Source organism: Herpailurus yagouaroundi, unplaced genomic scaffold (assembly GCF_014898765.1).
Source record: "Herpailurus yagouaroundi ecotype Mexico unplaced genomic scaffold, PumYag 181, whole genome shotgun sequence".
Classification (NCBI taxonomy): domain Eukaryota; kingdom Metazoa; phylum Chordata; class Mammalia; order Carnivora; family Felidae; genus Herpailurus; species Herpailurus yagouaroundi.
The window spans coordinates 35502540-35528558 of record NW_024412412.1 but is presented as its reverse complement, the minus strand read 5'-3'; the positions used below and the strand labels follow the sequence as shown (position 1 = coordinate 35528558).

General features: G+C 44.4%; 1 protein-coding gene across 1 annotated transcript; it reads left to right on the top strand.

Annotated features, from left to right (window-relative positions):
• Positions 1–327: 327 nt before the first annotated feature.
• Positions 328–5369, top strand: POLR3D (RNA polymerase III subunit D). The gene is made up of 9 exons (XM_040490324.1): positions 328–469; positions 672–841; positions 1798–1841; positions 2467–2618; positions 2778–2902; positions 3085–3253; positions 3626–3891; positions 4320–4472; positions 4573–5369. The coding sequence occupies exons 2-9, from the start codon at positions 677–679 to the stop codon at positions 4693–4695; spliced, it is 1197 nt and encodes a 398-aa protein (XP_040346258.1). The 5' UTR covers positions 328–469; positions 672–676; the 3' UTR covers positions 4696–5369.
• The last annotated feature ends 20650 nt before the right edge of the window (positions 5370–26019 follow it).

The window sequence follows — 26019 nt, the reverse complement described above, 5'->3', positions numbered from 1 at the left end:
CTCAACTCTGAGTCCGGATCTCGCTCTCGGCCCCTCGCCCTGTCCGGAGCCGCGACCCCACTGCTCCCAGAGGCTCCGCCACGGCAAATCCCCATATTGGGTCGTGCTGTGCCAAGACCCCCGGACCCCGAGCTGGACGCGTCTACCCACTCGCCGCTGGCCTAGACCCCCGAACGCGGAACCGCAGGGTAACCTACACCCCTGTTCCTTTTTCGCCCTCTCAACCCAGCTTTTCCCGACTCCGGGAAGAACCGGGAAGAGAAGGCGGAGGGGAGCGAGGCGCCGCCGGATAAATACTGTGGCCCGGCCCCGCCCATCGACCTCACTTCCGCCCCGCGGCAAGATGGCGGCGCCCGGACCCTGCCACGCAGACTTCCGCCGGGCGGAGAGACTCAGGGCCGGCTGCGGGCCGCGTCGGAGGTGAAGTCGGGACGCGCCTGGTGTGGAGCCACAGCTCGGGGGCGCTGGGGTGCGTCTCAGCCTTGTGCCTGACCCGGGTCCTGGGCAGAGGGCTAGCCAAGCTAAGTGGGTGGTCCGGGGAGTCTTGCCACGTGGAAAGGGAGGGACGCACTGACTGGGGGGCGGGTGGCCACGTGGGCAGGGTTCCGCCCAGGGTCCGCGTGTCCGCCCCCTCGAGTGACTTTGCTGCCCCTTTCATCTTCTTCTCCCAGGCAACATGTCGCAAGGAAACGCCGCAGGCGAGCCGAGTGGTCCGGGAGGGCCCCGACCCCTCCTCTCTGGGGCCCGGGGGCTTATCGGGCGGAGGCCGGCCCCTCCACTTACCCCAGGTCGTCTTCCCTCCATCCGCTCCAGGGACCTCACCCTCGGAGGAGTTAAGAAGGTACCCGATGGCACCTTTCTAAAGAAACCCAACTACCTTGAATTCCAGGACCTGGGGTTCTACCGATGTTCACGTAGGGCCTGCCTTGTGCCAGGCGTGGCTTTGGGCCTAACAAATCTTGTCCCCAGACTTTGGCCAACAAATTCAAGGGAGCCTGCCCTACCTTTAAGTCTAGATACAGGGTACAAGATGTTGACATGTTTCTCAGAGATGGCTGAAGGGCCGAGAATCCTAACTAGTTCCCAAGCAACTTGAGCATTGTTTATTTACCTTTTTTATATGTTTTAGACACCTTTAAGAAACCATGGAAGCCAGCAGGCATAAATTTTGCCTGCAGTTTTAGAGTTCCGAATTGGCCGTGGATCCTAAGGGGCAAACTTTTATCTAGAGTGTAATGAATCCTAGGCACAGCATAAGAGGCTCTGTGACCTTTTCTGTTGTGTTTATGACTGTAGATACAGGAATACCCCTGAAATTGGGGGGTGGGGTGGATAACAAGCATAAAGCAGCCAGTGTTTGAAGACTTGTTTGCATTGGGAAATGCTGGTGGCAGTCTAAGGCTATCATCCATTTGTGAGTGCTGGCCTACTTGCTACTTGAGCCTTGCTGCTAGACCTCTTTCCTGTGATACTCAATGGTTTCTATAGCTGTTTGAGGACAAGAAGTGAGATTAGATAAATAAGTTTTAGAAATCCCGAGGGCTCTCTTTTCAGAGGGCAGAAGCTGAGACTGCTAGCTTAATGGTTTTTGGTATCCTGTTCCGTAAGCCCACTGTTACCATGACATGCTGTTCTTCCCTCTTAAGTACACGTATGTCTCTGTAAATCACTGGCAACAGTGTGGAATGTAGAGTGGTAGTCTTGGTCCATACAAGATGCCCTTTAAGAGTTGTCATTTTTCTCTGTACTTTGGAATCAGAACTTACCAAATCAGTGACTTCCATATTTTACTTTCAGAAAACCTTCACCCCAAATATCATCAGTCGGAAAATCAAGGAAGAGTAAGTAGCTGGGCCTTCTAAAAACTTTCCCCTTATTTACTTGCTCTGAATTTCGGTCTTTTGGGAAATAACTAGGTATGTTATTTCCTCAGACATCTAAGTGTGCATATTTAGTTTTTTTCACTAGTGATTTTCAACCCTGGCTCCAGGTGATTCTAATGTGCAAATTTTAAAAAAATATCGATGCCTAGAAATCCATTTCTAGAAATGGTGATTTAACTTTTTTGCAATGCAACAGTGATTATTTACAGCTGGAGTTGAGAGCCATTAGTTTAGACAAAGATGTATCAGGTTTTCACTTATGTTCTTTTGTATTACAACCTTTTGCTTTCAGGCAATTGTAAAAAGTCCACATTGAGGGCAGTCTCTGTAATTCAGCGTTTGAGTTATAATTCTAATACAGTTCTTCTCAAGCAAGAAGGCAAAGCAAAGCAAACTGAAAGGACGCTGCCCCATCAGGTAGAAAAGGTGCTAGCTAAACTTAGTGTTGGGTTCTGTTTCTGATACAGTTACTGGCTCTCTACTTATCCACTCAGGTGGAGGAGCAGAGTGGTGTGAGGAAGTAAGACCAATTCTTTGAGGTGGAGTGAATGAGTGGTTTTCCTTAATCCATTTTCTTTTCTAGGCCCAAGGAAGAAGTAACCATCAAGAAGGAGAAGCGTGACAGGGATAGAGACCGGCAGCGAGAGGGGCATGGACGGGGGCGGGGCCGCCCAGAAGTGATCCAGTCCCACTCCATCTTTGAGCAGGGCCCAGCTGAAATGATGAAGAAAAAGGGTACCAAGCTGCTGGGGTTCCGGGAGGAAGGAATCAGTGGATTTCAGTTCAGACTGCCTGAGAGAAGGGCAAGGGCAGTAAAATTACCTTGCTCCCAGTTTAGTTTTCCTTGCTGTTGGCCTCTTCCGTACCCTTGGTGAACTGAGTGATTTCCTACAGGAAACTGGGATAAGACAGTGGATGTGTCAGACATGGGGCCCTCTCATATCATCAACATCAAAAAAGAGAAGAGGGAGACAGATGAAGAAACGAAACAGATCCTGCGCATGCTGGAGAAGGATGATGTAGGTACCGGCAGACTGGGAGGAATGGGATTCTGGGGGGCCGAGCTTGGTGGCAGAACTCTCTGATGTCCTGGAAGCCTGTGAGCAGGAGGAATCTTCAGTTAGAAAAGGCTGAGGTGGGCTGCAGTCCACCTGTGTGTATGCTAGCCAGACCACGTGACCCCCTGTCTCTTCTCTGGTAGTTCATCGATGACCCTGGGCTGAGGAATGACACTCGAAACATGCCTGTTCAGCTGCCGCTGGCTCACTCAGGATGGCTTTTCAAGGAAGAGAATGAAGAACCAGATGTTAAGCCTTGGCTGGGTGGCCCCAAGGAAGAGGACATGGAGGTGGATATACCTGCTGTGAGAGGTACTCTGTGTCCATTAACGTCTCATCTCCTTTCCTGTGGATGCCCCTCCCTCACCTGAATCCTCCCTAGGAATGAACCTCCCAGACTAATAAGCAGATCCCCCTCCCCCACGTTCTAGCTGTAAAATACATGACCTTACAGAGACTGTAAGTTCTCACTCGCAGAGGGTTCATGCTGCCATGGATCTGTGGGTCAGCCTCAGATAATCCTTTTTAGGTAAGTCATACAACTCCTGGGTCCTTCTTCATAACCATAACCCTCCAGCTTCCTAGCTGAGTGACAGTGAAGCAGACAAGGATGAAGGGATGGGTACAATGAGAGGACGTAGAGGGTGGCCACTTGATAGCTCTTCCATTTGTTATCTTGGGCAGTGAAAGAGGAGCCCCGGGATGAGGAGGAGGAGGCCAAGATGAAGGTTCCTCCCAGAACAGCCAGAAAGACCCCAAGCCTTCCAAAGGACGTATCTGTGGCAGAGCTGCTCAGGGAGCTGAGCCTCACCCAGGATGAAGAGTTGCTGTTTCTTCAGCTGCCAGACACACTCCCTGGTCAGCCGCCTACCCAGGACATCAAGCCTATCAAGACCGAAGTGCAGAGCGAGGATGGACAGATGGTGGTTATAAAGCAGGAGAAAGACCGGGTATGCTCAGGAGTGAGTTCTGTGAAAATGCGGGGGGACCAGGAAGGGAAACAGCAACCTGTTGGGGAAGCAAAAGTGTGCCACCCAAGCTGAAATGCCAAAATAATACACATTTGTTCTTTCTACCCATGAGGGGCTTGGGGCTTTGTACTTCAACCCCAATTACACGTGTTTACTTTTTACAATGAAATATTTTAAACATGTACAAATGAGAAAATGTCAGCAATTATGAATATTTTGTCCATTCGTTCATCTGTTTGCTTTGGGTTTTGTCGTTCGGCCAACGACAGGCAGCCTTGGGAAAAGGCCTTCTTGAGGAGCTCATTCTAACCTTTGCTGCTGCTGCCTTCCTTTAGAAAAGGTTTCATCCATGAAGGGTGGAGGAAGCGGCTCCTTACCCAGCGTCCATCTCCTGATTCTCTCCACAGGAAGCCAGGCTGGCAGAGAATGCTTGTACCCTGGCTGACCTGACAGAGGGTCAGGTTGGCAAGCTGCTCATCCGCAAGTCAGGGAAGGTGCAGCTCCTCCTGGGCAAGGTGACTCTAGATGTAACGATGGGAACCACCTGCTCCTTTCTGCAGGTGAGAGCCTGTAGGGGTTGGGGATTATCACATGAGAATCATAGGACTGAGTAATGAGCTGTTTGGTTTGTTTCTCCTCACTGTCTCTGTTGGTTGGCAGGAGCTGGTGTCCGTGGGCCTTGGAGACAGTAGGACGGGTGAGATGACAGTCCTGGGACACATAAAGCACAAACTTGTATGTTCCCCCGATTTTGAGTCCCTCTTGGATCACAAACACCGGTAAAATGAGCAGATGGAGGATGATGGTGACTGTGCCCACGGCTGCTGCCTGCTCCAGACGTTTTGTTCTCAAATCTGTGCGACCCAGAAGGGGCCTGTTTAGCCCACCCACTCCAGCCTTTGGCGGCCATTGTCCCAGTTTTCCCCATAGGGCCCACGTGGCTCCCTCCCACAGCAGCTGTGAATGGCACAGTGGCCTTCCCACAGCATGGATCCTGCACATCCTCGATGCTGGGGGGCTTGTCCCTTCTATTTATTTTTGTATTTATGTCTTATCTCTTCAAATGACTGCACCCTCCCCTGGTAGAGAGGGGAGGGTCTGTGGGAAAGCCCAGTCTCCTTCTCTTGCTGACTGTCTTGTTCTCAGGGTAGGAAGCGTAAAGACTGCTGCTGCTTTTGCTCCCTCCTCCTTCCCAAGAAACAGTGTTGGAGAGAGAGCAGGGAATTTTTGAGTCTGGGACTCAGTGTGCAGTCCCAGTTCCATCAGTTACTAGCTGTGTGACCTTGGACAAACTACCTAACCTTTCTGAGCCTCATACTCCTCATAGGACAAAAATGAGGATAATACCTACCTCACAGGGTTGGTGTGAGGATTAAATGGAATGTTGTAGATGAAAATTCCTTGCACAAGGCCAGATATACACAGTAGGCACTCAATAAATGTTAGTTTCCCTTCCCTTTGCCTGAGTCTGTTTTCAAACAAAATAGAGGTTTCAAGAATCTCTTGAGAGAAGTGAATAGAGCTGCTGTATCTCTGCCTTCTTGCTGCACCTCCCATCCCCCCCTAGGCCCTGAGGCTCTCAAGGTATAGGTTCAGGCCCTTCTCTGCCCATTTTCTCCTGAGCAGTTAAGTGCTGCCTGTTCACTGTGGTGAGTTGCAAGCCAAAGGTTCTACCAGAGGTGAAGTCAGAGACTCCTCCCAGCTCTCTACACTTGCCTTTGGGTGGCATCATGGTCCCGGGACTCCTTCCTTCTATCCCTCAACTCCTCTCCCCTATCCCCCCAACTCCTCCAATAAGTAGCAGTACTCTTTTGACTTCCATTTAAATATTTCCCAACAGAATCCTGTGACCACTCAGAATTATAACCACACTCAAATACTGCTGAAGAACAACCTCTGATAAGAGAAATTAGGATTTATTGGAGAGCCGCCTCTTTGACACTTGACAGATGACCTCCCACTTCAAAGCTTTGAATTTGAGAGGCCCCCCTCTACCTCCTGTCCTACCGTCACCAGATCTGCATCTCAATCCCAGCTGGCCACAATGGCCTTTGAGTTCATGGGTCTGTGATCTTGTTTCTTGTACCAGGTCATTACACTCTTGAACCTTCCAGTGTAGTTTCTGGAGGAGCAGCTTCTCTTCCCTTGTCCACAGGCTGGGTTTTTTCCCTGGTTCAGTGGTAGGAGACATCTTTGGGATTAGGGAAGGCTGCTCGCAGCAGTGTCTGTGGTTGTTAGATGCTGATGTCACAGCTCCCTGTTCACTGTAGTGAGGTGCTAGCTATAGGCTATACCAGAGGTAAAGTCAGAGACTCCTTCCAGCACCCTACAGTTACCCTTGGGTGACATCATGGTCCCAAGTTGAGAGCTTAGCCAACCACCTCTGGAACAGCGATGGACCACACAGGCTCATAAGAGTGCCTCCTCCTGACTTTTAGGTGGTCCCAGAGGTTTTGGATGGATATACATTCCTTTGGTCTCACCTTTCTGTCCCTCAAGTCTGTTTTTTATTCATGACAGCTGGGGTTTTCCTGTCCTGAGCCCCTCAAACTGCCTAGCCAGCAGGTATGAGGGGTGATTGAACATTGCCCCTTCTGTAGCTAAGAGGTCACATGAGCTCTGTTGGTAGTGTTGCTCTGGTGTCTTCATTATAAGGGACAGAAGTCTTCTGTGGAGGCATATACCATGAAAGTTCTGTTTTGTCTAACGCTGAGTTTTTGTTCTCTGGGCTTCAGTGCTGTCTTTTAGATAGCTAATGCACTGCTAGTGGGCCTCTTGTAATTCTCTGTTTCTCTTCTGTTTCTTTGGTTCAAAAAATCTTCTGCTTTTTTGGGCTAACTCAAAGGCCCTGCCTCCTTAGCTGTTTGGTGTCTTGCAGTCTTTAGCTCTTTGACTTCTAAGAAAGCTTGAGGAAGAGTGTGTACCACTTTCACATTATTCATTTCAAGTATCTTAGCGATTGAATATTATGATCCTGCATCAGAGTCCCCATGACCTGTCTCTATGTCCCTGGTGTACAGATTGGAGGTCATCAGTGAAAGTGTAGAAAAAGATGAAGCAAGTTTATTTTTTAATTTTAGAGAGCATGTGCAAGTGAGGGAGAGGGGCAGGGAGAGAGGGAGAATCCCAAGCAGACTCCACACTCAGTGCAGAGCCCGACACAGGCCCAATCCCATGACCCTGGGATCATGACCTGAGCTGAAATCAAGAGTGGGACGCTCAACCAACTGAGCCACCCAGGCACGCCAGGTCTACTTTCTTTAAAAAAAATTTTTTTTTTAAATGTTTATTTATTTTTGAGAGAGTGCTAGCCGGGGAAGGAGAGAGAGAGAGGGAGACACAGGATCCCAAGCAGGCTCCAGGCTCTGAGCTGTCAGCACAGAGCCCAACATGGGGCTTGAACCCACGAACTGTGAGGTCATGACCTGAGCCAAAGTCAGACATTTAACCGACTAAGCCACCCAGGCGCCCCCCCAAGTCTACTTTCTTGACCAAGCCTCTGAAGTATACATTTCTACCAAGAAATACATGCAAATAAGGAGAGTAAAAAGCCTAGAGTCCAGTTCATAGGTGTGAGTGCAAATGCATGCAAATTTATTACTACCTGCATCTGCGTGTAGGCATTTTGTTACGATTCTAAAAGAGAGAGCTATAGACTTGTTCATTTTTTAACTGTAAGTGACACAGTGTAGGCTTTAGAGTCAGGGTTGGGTTTTAATTCAGTTCCACCAGTAACTTTGGGGAAAATTGGTTACCCTTCCTAAGTTCAGTTTTACTCGCGCTCTATAAAAATGAGGTCATAGTAGACTTTTAATAGGGTTGTTTTTCAATTAGAGTGAACGTAAAGCGTTTATTTGTATATGTGCTGCTGAAGCGAGCACCATAAAGCATTTATTTGTTGCCAGACAGAAAAGTGTTTCTTGCAGAATGAGATTGGCACAAGTGTGACAGGAAACTGGGTGGACAGTGACATAAGCAATAAGGATGTTATCACCTGTAAGGAGAAGTCTAGAGATAAATGGCTCCAGACTTGGGCGGCAGCCAAAACGTTATCAAGATTTTTCTTAGATCCTTTGGTTTTGCTAGCCTCAGTACTGCAAAGTGGCTGCTACACAATGTCATTTCTTCAAATAACCGTCCAAAGACACAGCAAGAAGCAACGTAAACAGCAGTAAAGGAACTTTCTCCTCATTATGCTCTTAGGGAGGAAGTTCCTTCAGAGGCCCAAAGAGACTTGCCCCTGTGTCTCTGACAGCTGGGCCACATAACTACCCTAGGATGGGGCACTGACCAAGAGGGATGGGTAGATCAGTTTGTCTCCTGGCCTTTGGCATCCTGTTACCTGAGACAGAGTTTTGTTAGTAGGGAAAAAACAGCAATGATAGAGTTGAAGTATATCTAGGTAGAATTTTTTAAATGTTTAATTACCTTTTCTTCTAAATAAACCAGTTTTAACATTTTAGTACACGCTCTTTCAGACTCTAAAATTGTGTATATTCTGGATGATGATATAAACATTATACTGTCTTATGTGCATTATCTTGCTTGAAAGTATATATAGTTCTTTGTTTTTTTTTTTTTTTTTTTTTTTTTTAATAGTTCTTTGTTAATGAACATCTTTTACTTAAGATACGTCTGAGGTAGGGGAGCCTGGGAGGCTCTGTCAGTTAAGTGTCCGACTTCGCTCAGATCATGGTCTCATGGTTTGTGAGTTCATGGTTCTCTGCTCTCAGCGTGGAACCCACTTCAGATCCTGTGTCCCCTCTTTCTCTGCCCCTCCCCTGCTCGTGCTTTCTCTCTCTCTCTCAAAAATAAATAAACATTAAAAAAAAAAAAGATATGCCTGAGCTAGCTGAACGAATTAAAGACAGGATCTTTTAATCCTAGACTACCCCTATGGTCCAGTTGAACTGATCACTTAACACTTGGCTCTTTAAAGGAAAAGAGGCTTAATTCTAAGGTATTATGCACAATTGCCTGTTCATCCTGTGCTTCCACCGCCATCCTAGTGCAAGACACTCACGGTTTGGGCTTTTGCCCTCTTCAGATGGCTGTAGCTAATGACAGATGTGGTATTAACAGCTCCTCTTGGACATGGTTCAGCTGCCAAAGTTCTCCAATAGAGGACAGGGACTGGAGTGCAGCTGGGTCTCAGGGTTATCCTCAGAAAAAATGGAGAGAGAATGCCAACTCTAGTAACTCCCTGTGTGGCCAACTTATGACTTCACTTTTCTGAAGCATTTCTTTCCTTCCCTTGTATTAGAGCAGTCATGAGTCCAACTCCACACGAACTGAAGCAGGGGTTGGGCTTTCTTCTGTTTGTCTCATTTACATCTAAGATCTAGTCAGAAAAAATGTAGTCCTGATCATCATTGGCCTGACAACTGTATCTTGTGTGTTTTTCAGGGTTCAGTGGAAAAATAAAAACCATTCCAATTATTCTTTTTCCAATTTTTAGTTAATCTACAATACAATATTAGTTTCAAGAGTAGGATTCAGTGATTCATCACTTCCATACAACACCCAGTGCTCATCATAACAAGTGCCCTCTTTAATACCCATCACCCATCTAGTTCATCCCCTACCCACTTCCCTCTATCAACTCTTGGTTTGTTCTCTATCTGTAGGAGTCTTGTGGTTTGTTTCCCTCTTTCTTACCCCCCTCCGCCCTTATGTTCATCTGTTTTCTTTCTTAGATTCCATGTATGAGTGAAATCATATGGTATTTGTCTTTCTCTGATTTATTTCACTTAGCATAATGTACTCTAGCTCCATCTATGTCATTGCAGATGGCAAGTTTTCATTCTTTTTGATGGCTGAGTAACATTCCATTGCATATTTACACCACGTTTTCTTTATCCATTCATCAGTCGATGGACATTTGGGCTCTCTTTTGGCTATTGTAGATAATGCTGTAGATAAACATCAGGGTGCATGTACCCCTTAGAATCTGTATTTTTGTATCCTTTGGGTGAATACCTAGTAGTAGTGCAATTGCTGGATTGTAGAGTAGTTCTATTTTTAACTTTATGAGGAACCTCCATACTGTTCTTCAGAGTGGCTGCACCAATTTACATTCCCACCAACAGTGTAAGAGAATTCTCCTTTTTCTGTATCCTCACCAACACCTGTTGTTTCTTTTGTTGTTAATTTTAGCCATTCTGACCAGTGTGAGATGGTATCTCATCTTGGTTTTGATTTGTATTTCCCTGATGAGTGATGTTGAACATCTTTTCGTGTGTCTGTTGGCCATCCGGATGTCTTCTTTGGAAGAGTGTCTGTTCATGTGTTCTTCCCATTTCTTAACTGGATTATTTGTTTTTTGGGTGTTGAGTTTGCTAAGTTCTTTATAGATTTTGGATACTAACCCTTTATCAGATATGTCATTTGCAAATATCTTCTCCCATTCTGTAGCCTACCTTTTAGTTTTGTTGATTGTTTCCTTTGCTGTGCAGAAGCTTGTTCTTTTGATGAAGTCCCAACAGTTCATTTTTGCTTTCGTTTCCCTTGCCTCTGGCGATGTGTCCAGTAAGAAATTGCTTCAGCCAAGGTCAAAGAGGTTGCTGCCTGTGTTCTCCTCTAGGATTTTGATGGTTTCCTGTCTCAGATTTAGGTCTTTCACCCATTTTGAATTTATTGTTGTATAAACCATTCCAATTATTCTAAGCAGAAAAGTTTAATACAGGAAAATAAGTGTTTATAGACTCATTGGAAAGCTGGAGGAGTAATAGGTTGGGCCTTCAGGAATCAGAACGCCAGAGAAGGGACCACCAGAGGAGCTACAGCCTCCACCATAGTCGAGAGGGTGGAGAATCTGGCCATAGAGCAGTTGAGTTACAGAACACACTGCATGCTGCATTCCAGTGATCCCGAAATCCCCAGTCTCAATCACCTCTGAAGAGCCACAGAGAGAAAGACTGGACCCTGAAACACCTGCAGAAAAATACCCACACAGATGGAGTGCCTCTGGGGTGCTAGATACAGTTGTAGCTTAGGATACATCAGTGTGAAACAGAAAGAACTCTGTCCTGCTGGAACTTTCATTTTGGTGAGGGAGACAGACAACAAGCATAAGTAAGTATGTTGCATGGTACTTGGAAGGTGACAAGTGCTTAGAAATTTTTTTAAAATGGTAAGGGGAATCTACAGGTGGCAGCTCAACACATTATAGGAAGTTGAGAAAGTGTCATTTGAGGATGTGAACTGGCAGGATCAGGGAGTGAGGACAGCTAGAATCAGCAACAGTAAAGGAGGCTGGCTAGAGCTGAAACCACGGGAGACCAGTGGAAGAGGAGTTGTGGGGTGTGCAGTCTAGGTCAGCCAGGGCTTTAGGCCACTGTAAGGAGTTTGGTTTTATCATAAGTGAAATTGTTCACTGTGGCAAGTGTTGTCTAAGTTTTAAAAGGCTCACTTCAGGGGCGCCTGGGTGGCGCAGTCGGTTAAGCGTCCGACTTCAGCCAGGTCACGATCTCCTGGTCCGTGAGTTCGAGCCCCGCGTCGGGCTCTGGGCTGATGGCTCAGAGCCTGGAGCCGCGAGAGCCGAAACCACGGGAGACCAGTGTCCCTCTCCCCCCCCCCCCCCCCCGTTCATGCTCTGTCTCTCTCTGTCCCAAAAATAAATAAACGTTCAAAGGCTCACTTCAGCTGCTGTGTTGAGGCAAAGGTAGAAGCAGTGACACCAATTCATAGACTGCTCCAGTCATCCAGGCAGCAGATGGTTGTGGTGTGGACCAAGGTGGGAATGGCGGATGTGCCTGGAAGTACTTGGACTGTAGATAGTTCTTTCAAAGGTAGAGCTTGCTTAGTCTGCTGATAGAGTAGATGTTAGGTGTGAGAGAAACAGAAGAATCAGACTCCACAGCTTTGGCATCAGAATACAGCCAAAGCAGTGTGAAGATGGCTTTCACTTCCCCCTTTAAGATCTCAATTGGTAGAATCTAATTCACATCCCGAACCCCAGCACAAGAGATTTGGGGAAATGTGGTATTCCTTTTCTAACCCCGGATAATCAGGTGGCACTTGAGTGCTGGTAAGCTGTATTTACCACAGTTGGCTTCAGGATCCAAAATTTAAAAAAAAAACTGTTTAAGTTTTTTTATTTATATTTGAGAAAGAGACCACAAGTGGGGAAGGGGCAGAGACAAAGATGGAGACAGAGTCTGAAGCAGGCTCCAGGCTCTGAGCTGTCAGCACAGAGCCCAATGCGGGGCTCAAACCCATGAACCACGAGCTCATGACCTGAGCCAAAGTCGGATTCCTAACTGACTAACCCAGGTGCCCCAAGGACCCAAAATTTTAATAAAAGCTTTCTGTGACCATGTCATGCTGCCATCCAAAGTTAAAGTTCTCACCGATTCATTCCTTTAACACAGTATATTCCAAATGAAAACGCAGTTAGTACTTAAAACTAGCTGTACTGAGCATGGCTCTTAAACCTTTCCCCAGGGCAAGATAACCACAGGTATTCTTTTGCAAATGCCTCAATTATTTTCTTAGGATCCTTTTTTAAAAATGGCTTTGCTGAGCCAATTCTATAACATTTTTAAGGCTTTGATAAATACCTCCAGAGTACTCCTATCCATTCACATGCCCATTAGCAGTGTATAAGAGGAGGTCGCACACTTGTAAAGTTGAATGCATAGTCAAGATTCTGTGTTAAACTGTATAAATGTAGGAGGTGCCTGGGTGGCTCAGTTGGTTGGGCATCTGACTCTTGATCTCAGCTCAGGTCTTGATCTCAGGGTTGTGAGTTCAAGCCCTGTGTTGAGCTCCATGCTGGGCATGAAGCCTACTTAAAAAACAAAAAACAAACAAACAAAAACAACTATATAAATGTTAAAAGATGCCAAGTAGCAGATCTGACCTGTACTCAACTGGCTGTCTGGATAGATAACTAATGTTCTTTCTCTCCCTCCATCAAACATCAGAGAGGGTTAATGTGGGAAGAATACACTGCTCCCACAATTGATTATATGCTCCCCAAAGTCGTGTTTTACTCAGCTCATTTTTGCCAGCTGTGTTCACTGTTGTAATTACGTAATTCAGTTAAACGTTGTATAAACTAATAAAGTATGAGGGCTAAGAGAAAGTGTTTCTGATGAAAATAAGGTAAATGTGTAACTAAGTTTTACATAAACTGATAAAATATAAGCATTAAAACAAAATTCTTATTTCTAAACTAAGGTAACTGCTGTGGGAAGACTTAATAAAGGTGAGTCAATAAAAAGTGCTGTTGAATTAAGTGTAGGCAAGATAAATGTGTAAGTGTCATGTTAAAATATTTAAAATAGCTATGCTTCTTTCATTAAAAATGTTGCCCAAAATGTCAGTTAAGATTAGATCAGCTATGAGAAACAGAGCCCCCCCAAAACAGTAGTTTAAACAAAATTATATTTCTCACTTATAAAACTGTAAAGATGCACAGTCTGAGCTGGTATGGCGGCTCAGCTCCACAAAGTCCCAATGGCCTAGGGTTCCTCCAGCTTATCTCCCTATGGTGTCTAGGGTGTGGACCTCATCCTCATGTTCTCAGTTGAAGACCAGAGCTCTAGCCATTGCATCCCCACTCTAGGCAGCTAGACGAATGAAAAGTTCATACCCCCCACCCCTTGCCAGATGACAGGGTGTGTATCAGTTCTTTTAGGGAGGTTCCTGGGAGCTGTGTCATGATATTGATGATGATATACCTTTGTCCAGAAAGTAGAGACATAGTCACCCCTGGCCTTGAAGGAGGCTGAGAAATGTGGTCTTTGTCTTGAATGAGCATATACACTCCTAAAAGTCAAGGTTCATGATCATGAAAGAAACAGGATATTGAGGAATGACAAACAGCCTCTGTCACATCTATTTAACTTACTTTAAGAATAACTGAACAACTGCTGGTCCCAATTGTGACAGAGAAGAACTGCGAAGGCACGTCACTTGCATAAGCAAACCCTCAATTGTCTGTGTAGATATCATGCGTGGTTGTTATAACCACTTCCTTGCATACACTCTCAGTGCCCTTGCCCCTCTCTCCTGTCTTATTCATGGGACAAAATCCCACTTTTAGGTAAATGGAAAGCTCTACCTACTCTGCATTTCCCCTGAGGGCTGAAACTTGGCTGGAGAAACACCCAGCCAAGCTGATGATCTCACTTTTAGACCAGCTTTCCTTGTCCACTTAACTTTCCTCACTCCCCAGAGAGGACCAGTGAATCCCTATTCCTGTGTCCTCAAACCTCCAGTACCTCTCCCCTTCTCACTCTTAGCTGATGACCCTGCCTCTTACTGCACTAAGAAAATAGAAGCACTCGGAACACGTATTCCCTCTACAGCATCTATGGGTCTGTTTGCATCTGTGTCCGGGTCTACAGCCTCACCTCCTGTTACTATGGATGAACTGTCTTGCTCCTCCCTGAGACCATACCCTTCACTGGGGCACTCAATTCCGTCTCCTCTTGCCTATTCCAAGGGTATTGCTCCAGCAACCCCCCCTACACAATACCCCAATTTCCCTCCTATTACATCAGTTTTGGGGCACCTGGGTGGCTCAGTTGGTTAAGCGTCTGACTTCAGCTCAGGTCATGATCTCGTGGTTCGTGAGTTCAAGCCCCATGTCTGGCTCTGTGCTGACAGCTCAGAGCCTGGAGCCTGCTTTAGATTCTGTGTCTCCCTCTCACTGCCCCTTTCCCGCTCACACTCTGTCTCTCTCAAAAATAAATAAGCATTAAAAAAATTAAAAAAAAAACAGAGACCAGTTTCACAGGATACAAATAGGCTCTTACGGATCCATCTTGAAAACAACAAATTTTCCTTCAAGGTTGTGTTGGCCTCCAGTTAACCTTTTTCTTCTGCTTTCCTTTTCAGTAAAACTTCTTGAAAGAGTTGTCTTTACTTGTCTCCACTTGCTCTCATCCATTCCCTCTTGAACCCATAACAATCAGCTCTTCTCAAAGTCACCAGTGACGTCTTTACCAAACTTAATAGTAAATTTGCAATCCTTACTTGACTGAATCTGTTACCACATTTAACACAGTTGAGCACTCCTTCCTTCTTTATGTACCTTCTTTTCTTGGCTTTGGAGTCACTGCCCTAACTGTTCCTTCTTGTCTCATGTTGGATGTGCTCCTCACCCTTCCTAGTCCCTCCCTCACCATCTCCCGACCTCTAAACATGGGAGTGCCCAGGATTCAGGCCTTAGAGGGTTTCTCCTGTCCTGTCATCCCCTCAGCAATCACAGCCAGGATCATGGTTTGAACTATGTCTAGGACTTTTAATTATTATCACCAGTTGGATCTCTCCTGTCCCCCGGCCCTATATCCAACTGGCCACTCTCCCATTTCTTCTTGAATGTCTACTAGGCAACTCAACCCTAACTACCAAATTTGGGGAAATTCAGGGACTCAAAAAACATTAAAATCACCCAAGAGAGTCCAGTCTGCAAAATCTTGATTGTGTCTACAGGACTCCATTTCTTCAACAAACTGTAAGGGAAAAAAGAGAGAAATGAAGGAGGACCCTATAGATTAAAAGAAATTTAAGACAATTGTCAATCAGTTACAATCCTTAACTGATACGGATTCTGAGAACTGCAGAAAACTCTCAGCATGAACACTCCCTTCAAACCCCTGACCTAAGAGTCTTGACCAAATTTTAACTTGGCATGTAACATCTCAAGGCCTCATCCCTGAGACAACCCAGCGCCTTTTGAGTTCCTGTTTGGAAAAGCTCAGCGCTGTCAAAACAAAAAACAACAACAACAAAAACTGCTGTTTGCTCCAGCTAACACCTGACGTCGGCCCCATCTCTTTTTCTTAGAGCACTCACTAAAAAGGGCTTACAACTGTGAATTCTTCCTCTGTCCCTTTGAGATGTATGTATATCTTCTATAACTCCCAACTCTGTCCCAAGGACCTGAAAGCCTTCCTTTGAAGTATAATCAGGAAGGAGAGGGCTTCTGTCTCCCAGTCTCTGGGAGGATAGATTCCTAACTTCCATAATTGCCAGCTAACAGATACTGCTGGCCTAATCACATTGACAGTGACCAACCCTTTGTAATTTTCAGCATGAGGCCCTGTTTTGCCCCTTTGCCTTCATTCTCCCTTTAAAATGCCAAGTAGCCTCTTCATAAATCAGAATGGAGCTCAGCTCTTTTCCCTGTTGTCAGTAGTTACTGAATAACTCTGTTTTCACTGCTTTAACTAATATCCAGCTTTATCATTGACATTTCTCACACATGTAAAAATAACTCATGAGGTAATCTGGTATGTCTATATGTCAACTAGATACTTGATAATATCAATAGTTGTTATTTTTTAAGCCGTGATAATAGTGTTGTGGTTATATTTTTCAAAATCATAATTAAAAAGAATTTCTCCAGAATGTTACCACTTCTCACCACACTTCCAATCTAGCATTCTCTCTTCTGGGATTTCATGATTACCTCCTAAACAATCCTCTTGCCTCTATACTGCCCCCCTGCCCCAGTCTGTTCTCAACACACAGCCAGAGGGATCCTGGTAAAATGTGCCATATCATGCCACTTTCCACCTCATTCAGAGTAAAAGCCAGGTCTGTTCAATCTACCAAGACCTCACGGGACCCTCACATGTCCTTCATGACCTCGTGTCCTACCCTCCCGGGTCACTCAACTCCAGCCGCACAGGCCTTGCCACTTTTGAAACAGAGCAGGCAGCCTCCAGCTTTAGGGTCTTTGCATTATTACCACCCCACCCCACCCCCAACCCCAGCTAGAACCCACTTTCCTGGACATCTTCACATCTTGTTTTCTCATTCCTTCCGGTCTTTGAGACAACATAACCTGGTTGTGCTGCATAAATTAGTGAAGTCCCATCTCAGACACTCCTTATGCCCCTTTTCCTGCTTTTCTTTTTTCCATAACATTTACCGCCATCTGACATATTATTTTTTTGTTTGTTTGATATTCCCTCTAGAACATAAGCTATGTGACAGTAGAGACTGTTTTGCTCATTAGTGTATCCCCAGAACTTGAAATAGTTCCTTGCACATAATAGGCACCAAATGAATGTTTGTTGAAACAATGAAGGGATGACTATCATTATGTAGGTTGTAAGTGTGTGCTAAAGAATTGATAACCATATTCCTGAGCAAGTGCAAAAAAGGACTTTTCAAGTCTCCTTTCTTCCTCCCAAGGGAAGAACGTTCCTCACTTTTCCAGAGAGAAGAAAGGATCTCATTGACCTTGTAGGCAGGGCTTTGGACCAATTCCGTGTACTGTTCTCATGGCTTTCACTGCTGAGTGTGTAACTGGCACTGGTGTTTTCCATGAATGTACTGTGAATGCTCATAAGTGCCCAAAGGGATTAGACCAGTCCGGAATGCTGAATCAGGGAACTGCTAGTATTTGGCGGGACATCATAACCTTAAGGCCCCTTTGAGCTAAAAATCTCTCTAAATGATCATTTTCCTGATTGATCATTTTCCAAGGAGGCTGCCTTCACCATGAGGCACCCCTTGTTGGGGGTGGAGGTGAGGGGTTTCCTCCCTAATGTGGCTAAGAGGTATACCTCTTTTGAAAAGCAGTTCTTGTCAAAGCTGAGCGCCTGAAGGTGCTAGAACACACACTGATGGCGGCCTTGTGACAACTAATAACTTGGGAAGGGGCCCGACAAGTCTCACTGTTGTGATGGAAATGGTGTATTTAAGTCTGCAGCTGCCTGGCCTCAATGGCATTTTCAGCTTTACATGAAGAAAACATCTATTCCTTTGGGGGAAATGTTATCTTCCACTCCATAGCTAAAGCAAAGCCATTTGCTCAGTGGGGCTCTCAATCCACAGAGGCTCCCCTAAATGCCTGGGCGTGGTTCACTGATGGTTTGGCTATGCTGAAACCCATGATGTCCACTGGACTGCTGTGGCTGGTCGGCACCGGTGCCAGCTACGTGGAATGGAAAACAGATGTGGTCACTCCTCTCAGAGGGCAGAACTCAAAGCTGTCCTCACAGCTCCAGCCAGTACTCCTTGTTGAACGTTGTTACATTTCTACTGGCTGTTAACACTGGCCTAGCTGTTTGGTCTGCCACTTGGAAAACTACAGACTGGCAGATTAAAGACTTCCCTCTTTGGGGCCATGAACCATGGAAACAAATCATGGCTGATGATGGAAATTTTTGGATCATTCATGTAAGTGCCCATGGTGAGGGTCCATTCTTTGAGACCGACTGGAGTCAAGCTGCAGGTTGAGCCTGCACCACCCAGTCACCTTTGCTGTGTGGACCCATCATTAAATCAGACACGCAGCATACCCACCAGCATAAACTGGGCACTAAGTAAAGGACTCAGATGCACCAGCTATTACTGTATGCCAGGCCTGTGACTCATAATAAAAGTTGAACCGTTTGTCCCTCCATGAGGAAGGCCCATTGCACAGGGTGAGACAGTTGAGACCATCGAACATTTGACCCCCTTCCTGGGGCTACCGGTGGTAGCTTACCACTGTTGATAATTTTTTTAGGTTGCAATGTTGCTGCAGTGCTGAGTCCAATCAGTTGACTCTGGCTAGACCATTGTAACACTTGAAATTGATATTTGTTATGCTTCTGGCTTTCCAGACATTTGCAGTCTGACCATGATGTATCTTTGATCGCAGTGAGCGCTCAAGCCACTCAAGGTATTTATTGATGGACCTTCTGTACCATCCACCATCCACAGGCATCTGTGATTGCTGAGCATTGGAGTGGATTCTTCAAAAATCAACTCAAAACAATTTCTGACCCTACCTCCATCACCTCCTCCTGATTCAGGCATGTTAGTTAGGCAGTGTGGTCACTAAATTTGACTGTTTTAGAAAGCAATCGTTTCTTCTTAACCACTGGTGGGGTGTTACATAGGCCTACTTTGAGAATTTGAGATTCTCTTATGCATGTAATGTTTCTTCCTCTTGAAGGCAACCCTGGAAGACCTGGTAGCTTCACCCTCTGGTGGCTGCCCAGCTAAAAGGGGGCCTTGGGGATTCAAATTTAATGCTGATTAAGTTTTTAAAATATTAACTTGTTATACGGTTTGTTAACATTCACACTAGTAAGGAATATTAAATGTGAAAATCTGAATCCCTCCCCCAAGAATTTTGTGCCTAAAAGTAAATGATTTTGTGTTAGACCCCAGTTCCCAAACTGTATCAGGAGGCTCTCCAGGGTGCTGCAGCAGTAAGCCCATGGGACACCACAGACTATTTTAAATGTTCAAGAGAAGCACCCTCGACATCTGTAGGAGACTGTGAACTGCTAGTACAAGGTAGATCATGGCTCCAGCATTAGAGTATTATCCTTTTAATAATGTCATATCTTTGCAAAGTTGGGTTTCCTGCTGTTGCTGTGATTAAAAAGCATGTACCGTGTGAATATCAGTGTGGAACAAGCAATGAATATGGTGGTGTCCAATCTGACAAGTTTGAGAACTTGTACAGCACTCAGAACATCCCATTAGCAAATAATTATGGTTACTTAAAAATAGAATTAAAGTATTATTTTTCTTCCAATTTATATGTATTATTTTTTCAAATGGTTACAAGCTATGACAACATAAATATGTGTTAAGATACTGGGACCTCACAAACTAATAATGGGATTGTTAGGTGTTTCTTTTGTCCTGAGTTGCTGTGAAATAAATTACCCAGCACTAGGAACACAACCAATTAAATTTTATAAAATTACCCTTGTCCCTCTTGTACCTGACCGTTCTGGACAAATGGTCTTGGTGTGACAAATAGTAAGTTTACAGTTACTGGAATGGGAAACAGTGGAGAGAGAATAATGAATTACTTGCCGGGGAAAGACCACTTCAGTCCCTGAGAAGGCATGGGAGAGGGTGAGACCTTAATTATCTTTGTCTGTCAGAACTGCCTCTGGAACTTCCCCACAAAGGAAAGCACCTTGCTTCTCTCCACCTGTCACAAGCCCTTGACACTGAACTGACTGCTGAGTCAGCCTTCCTCTGCAAGATAGCTCTGACCTCCATTTGATCACCTTTCTCTTTAATCTTAGCTAGGGTCTATGGGAAAGAGCAGGGGCCGGTCCTAGCTTCTTCCCCTTCCACATGAAGCACCCATCAGCACCTCCGGATTTCACCATCATTCCTGTAGCCATTGATCAGTCATTCCACTGGATGGATTGATGAATGCCACTTGGCTGGTGGTGTGGACAGGTAGAGGAGGGTGAACTGACTGCCTTCTAGCAGTCCCTCCAAAAACAAGGATTAGACTCAATTCTTTGAACAACACTATGAACCCTAAGGATTACAATCCTGCTGGGAGGTCACATTGGAGATACTGTCAGCCTGTACCCGTGACTGATGTAGGGTCCTACTAGGGGGACCCAACAATTATAAACCATGCTTTTTTTTTTTTTTCCAGAAGCACCATGAATACTTTTGATACATGGAAGCCAGGCATTAACTTGCCTGCATCCCCAAATCATAGTGACTTGTATGTACTTTGGGGTGAGTAATAAGAGACCATGAGAACATGACTAGTAGATCATGTGGCTCTTAGACAACTGTAGAGACCTCTTCAAAATGAGCCTGTCTTTTATTACTGGGAGATAATTAGCTTGTTATTTGTGTGGCACTATGTGGGGAGTTATCTTCATGATGGGAGTTGTCCTATTAGAAAAAATGCTATAAAATTTGTCCTTGAATTTAGCTGAAGTGATTAATGACACCACCTTGACTCTGGAAGGTACTCAGACCAGAGCCCTTTCTTTCCAATTCTTGACAAAACTTCTTTAGAATAGCACTTGCAGGGCACCTGGGTGGCTCAGTTGGTTAAGTGTCCGACTTCAGCTCAGGTCATGATCTCACAGTTTGTGAGTTCAAGCCCTGAGTCTGGCATGGATCCTGCTTAGGATCCTCTGTACCCCCTCTCTTTGCCCTTACCCCTTTCTCTTACTGACTTTCTCTCTCAAAAATAAACATTTAAAAAAATTTTTTAATGTTTGTTTATTTTTGAGACAGAGAGACAGAGTGCAAGTGGGGGAGGGACAGAGAGAGAAGGACACACAGTAAATCTGAAGCAGGCTCCAGGCTCTGAGCTGTCAGCATAGAGCCTGATGTGGGGCTCGAACCCACGGACTGCGAGATCATGACCTGAGCCAAAGTCAGACACCCAACCAACTGAGCCACCCAGGTGCCCCCAAAATAAATAAACATTAAAACAGAAATAGAATAGCACTTGCTACATAATAAACTCCATATGAATATTTGTTAAACAACAAGTACATAAACAAAACCAATAAAGCCTGTGATCTGTGTTATTCAAGTCTTCTCTAACCTTACTGATTTTTTTGGTTTACTTGATCAGTCAATTACTGAGAGATGCATGTTGTCAACTTCCAGTTTGTTGGCGGGTTTTTCTATTTCTCTTTGTTTTCATCAGTTTTTGTTTTACATATTTTGATGCTATGTTATTAGATGCATAGAAATTTGGAATTGTCCTTGAATCCTCTGACATTAATTGACCCACTTTTTGTCTAATAATACTTTTGCTTTAAGGTTATTTTGTCTGAAATTGATACAGTAGCACCAGCTTCTTTTTTCTTTTCTTTTTTTTTTAAAGCATTTGACTTTCAGCCTTCCTCTATTATTATTATGTTTTATGTCTATCTCTACTTAATATTTATTAAACACCATATCATTGGACTTTGTTTTTTATTTTTTATTTTTTGGATTTTGTTTTTTATTTTATGTTTACTGAGCTGTCAGCACAGAGCCCAACGTGGGACTCAAACTCACGAACTGCAAGATCATGATCTGAGCCAAAGTTGGACGCTTAACTGACTGAGCCAGCCAGGCGCCCCTGGATTTTGTTTTTTAAATCTAGCCCAATAATCTTTGTCTTTTATTTGGAAAGTTCAGTCCATTTGTATTGTAATTACTAACACTGTTGGATTTATTTCTACCATTTAATTTGTGCTTTCTCTTTGTCCAGATTTTTTCTATGATTTATTTTTCTTCTTTCTTGCCTTTTTGTTTGGATTGAGTTTTTTCTCATTTTTCCTCCTACTGATTGGAAATATATGCATTTACTTGTTTAAACAATTCTTAAAATAGGACTACCACATGATCCATGTGATCCAGAAATTCCAAATTCCAAATATGTGTGTGTGTGTGTGTGTGTGTGTGTGTGTGTGTGTGTATATGTATTTGGAATTTCTGTATATATACATACATATATAATTCAGCTGTAAAAAAGAAGGAAATCCTGCCATTTATGATGACATGGATGGAATTGGAGAGTATTATGCTAAGTGAAATAAGTCAGAGAAAGACAAATACCATATGATCTCACTTATATGTGGAATCTAAAATACAAACAGGCTGATAGATACAGAGAACAGACTGGTGATTGCCAAAGGTGGCAATGGGGGTGGCAGGGTGGGAGAGAAGGATGAAGGGTGTTAAAATGTACAAATTTCCAATTATAAAATAAATAAGTCATGAGATGTAATGCACAGCATGCTGACTATAGTTAATATGTACTGCATATTTGAAAGTTGTTAAGAGAGGAAGCCACCTGGGTGGTTCAGTTGGTTAAGCATCCAACTCTTGATCTCAGCCCAGGTCTTGATCTCACAATTGTGAGTTCAAGCCCTGACTTGGGCTCCATGCTGGGTGTGAAGCCTACTTAAAAAAGTAGGGGAGGTGCCTGGGTGGCTCAGTTGGTTAAGTGTGGGACTCTTGATTTCTTCAGCTCAGATCATGATCTCACGGTTATGACATCGAGCCCAGCATCAGGCTCTACGCTGGGTGTGCAGCCTGCTTGAGATTCTCTCTCTCCCTCTCCATCTGTCCCTCCTCTGCTTGCATGTACTCTCTCTCTCTCTCTCTCTCTCTCTCAAAACAAAGAAAGAAAGTTGCTAAAAGTAAACCTTAAAAGTTCTCATCACAAGAAAATAAATGATTTTTTGTGATTATGTAAGGTAACGAATGTTAACTAGACTTATTGTGTGATCATTTCACAATGTGTACAAATATCAAATCATTATACTGTGCACCTGAAACTAATGTAATGTTTTATGTCAATTACACCTCAATTTTTAATTAAAAATTTTAAATTGTATGTTAATTATACTTCAATAAACAAAATTTTTAAAGTTTTAATATGCATACTTACAGAGTGTAAAGTTAATTATTATACTCTCCTCCAGAACTTCATAATGCTTTAATTCTAGTTACCTCCCTCTTACCTATTATTTTTCTCAACCTCCTGGCTCTCCCTTTTTTTTTTTTTTTAACTTCACTGTATTGGACACCTCTTATGTCTCATTACAAGTCCTCTTGGCCTTACTTCTCTTTTTTTTTTTTTTTTTTTTCAACGTTTATTTACTTTTGGGACAGAGAGAGACAGAGCATGAACGGGGGAGGGGCAGAGAGAGAGGGAGACACAGAATCGGAAACAGGCTCCAGGCTCTGAGCCATCAGCCCAGAGCCCGACGCAGGGCTCGAACTCCCGGACCGCGAGATCGTGACCTCCTTACTTCTCTTTATACAGCCAGCTCTGTAGTGAACAGTTCTCTGTGGGCACTCACCAGGTCTACACAATTACAATCTGATAATGCCTAGCCTCAGGCTTGCCCTGTCCATCCCCTGCCTTCTCCCCTGAGAAGGGGATGATGCCAAAGCACAGAAGAGCATAGGGACATGCTCTCTCTCACCTGGCTTGGTGCACCTAGAAGGTATGAGGGGTTAACGCTCTATGAGGTGAACCTTTGACCAAGGGAAAGGAGAGAATCAATGGATACATGCATCCCCCTTACTCTCCTAGGTAGCGTCCCCTCCCACCAGGATGAAGTCTTTTTTTTTTTTTTTTTTTTTGAGGGTAGGGGGCGAAAGTGAGCAAGGGGCAGAGAGACAGAGAGAATCCCAGGAGGGGCAGAGGAAGAGAGAGAGTGGGAGAGAGAGAGAGACGGGGGGCATTTTTTTTTTAATGTTTATTTATTTTGAGAAAAAGAGAATACAAGTGGGTGAGGGGCAGAGTGAAGGGGACAGCCCGATGGGGGGCTCAAACTCACAAACTGTGAGATCATGACCTGAGCCGAAATCAAGAGTCAGTGCTTAACTGACTGAGCCACCTAGGCACCCTGAGATAGAATCTTTTTTTTTTTTTTTTTAATGTTTATTTATTTTTGAGAGAGCACAAGTGGAGGAGGAGCAGAGAGAGGGGAACAGAGGATCCCAACTGGGCTCTGCACTGACAGGCTGACAGCAGCAAGCCCAATGTGGGGCTCGAACTCATGAACCAGGAGACCATAACCTGAGCCAAAGTTGGACACTCAACTGACTAAGCCTCCCAGGCGCCCCTGGGAGAGAGAGAGAGAATCTTTTTTAAATTTAAAAAATTATTTTTTTATTTTTAGAGTTTTTTTAGTTTTACAAAAGAATTAAGCAGGAAGTATAAAGATTTTTTACATAACCTAGCCTCCTCAACTCCCCCCTCACTTCCCCTATTAGCATCATTGTGCATTAGTGCAGTACATTTATTACAATTGATGAATTTTTTTTCAATATATGAAGTTTATTGTCAAATTGGTTTCCATACAACACCCAGTGCTCATCCCAAAATGTGCCCTCTCCTCAATACCCATCACCCACCCTCCCCTCCCTCCCACCCCCCATCAACCCTCAGTTTGTTCTCAGTTTTTAAGAGTCTCTTATGCTTTGGCTTTCTTCCACTCTAACCTCTTTTTTTTTTCTTCCTTCCCCTCCCCTATGGGTTTCTGTTAAGTTTCTCAGGATCCACATAAGAGTGAAACCATATGGTATCTGTCTTTCTCTGTATGGCTTATTTCACTTAGCATAACACTCTCCAGTTCCATACAATTGATGAATTAATATTGGTACATTATCATTAACCGAGCCATAGTTTACATCAGCATCACTCTCAGTGTTGTACAGTTCCATGAGTTTAACAAATGAATAATATTATGTATCTAATACTGCACTCTTCTACAAAACACTTTCACTAATTTGAATATCTCCTTTGCCACACCTATTTTTTTAAGTTTATTTTGAGAGACAGTGCACATGAGTGGGGGAAGGGCAGAGAGGGAGAGAATCCTAAGCAGGCTCTGCACTGTCAGTGCACAGCTCAACGAGGGACTTGAACCCACGAAATGTGAGATCATGACCTGAATGGAAATCAAGAGTCGGATGCTTATCTGACTGAGCCACCCAGGCACCTCAGTTGGCCACACCTATCAATCCCTTCCTGAAAGAGAGAGAGAATCTTTTTAATGTTTATTTCTGAGACAGAGACAGAGCATGAGTGGAGGAGGGGCAGAGAGAGAGGGAGACACAGAATCAGAAGCAGGCTCCAGGCTCTGAGCTGTCAGCACAGAGCCCGATGTGGGGCTTGAACTCACAACTGTGAGATCATGACCTGAGCTGAAGTTGGTCGCTCAACTGACTGAGCCACCCAAGCGCCCCAGAGAGAGAGAGAGAGAGAGAATCTTAAGCAGGCTCCATGCTCAGTGCAGAGCCCGGCGTGAGGCTCAATCCCACGACCCGGAGATCATGATCTGAGCCCAAATCAAGAGTTGGATGCTTAACCGACTGAGCCTCCAAGGCACCCCAAGATGGGTAGTCTTGATAGGTACTTCATATGGTTTCTTAAATGGTCCTGAGGAATGGAGCAACCAGACTGTTGTAGCAGTGGCCAAATTAATCATGTATCCTTGAATGAACTCTTCTGCCCTACAATTTCCTCCGTCCCTTACTCTTGTTCCCTAAGATCACACATACCAATAAAATCCTTGCACTTAAACTTTTATCTCAGGCTCTGCCTTCTGAGGAATTCCTGTTAAGCTACCCACCTATCAGACATTATTATTATTACTTGATTCAGACAACTACTTTCCTTATGACTCCTTTTTTCATCTCAGATTTTTCTTTTGGGTTCATTTTTCTTCATTTTAGTGTTTAGAATTTGTTAGAGAGGGTTTGTTGGAAGTAAATCTCTCTTCGTGTTTGTCTCAGAATGTTTTATTACACTCTTGTTCTGGAAAGAAAATTTCATTAGATATGCAATTTCTAGGTTGACAGTGTTTTGTCATGTTTTTTTTTCCCCTCTTAACTTTTCAGGCCTGTGGATAT

Coding starts and splice junctions, on each gene's coding strand:
- POLR3D (XM_040490324.1), top strand. CDS start 677: ATGTCGCAAGGAAACGCCGCAGGCGAGCCGAGTGGTCCGGGAGGGCCC. Junction 3,254..3,625: donor GGATATACCTGCTGTGAGAG/GTACTCTGTGTC, acceptor TATCTTGGGCAG/TGAAAGAGGAGCCCCGGGAT. Junction 4,473..4,572: donor CCACCTGCTCCTTTCTGCAG/GTGAGAGCCTGT, acceptor GTTGGTTGGCAG/GAGCTGGTGTCCGTGGGCCT.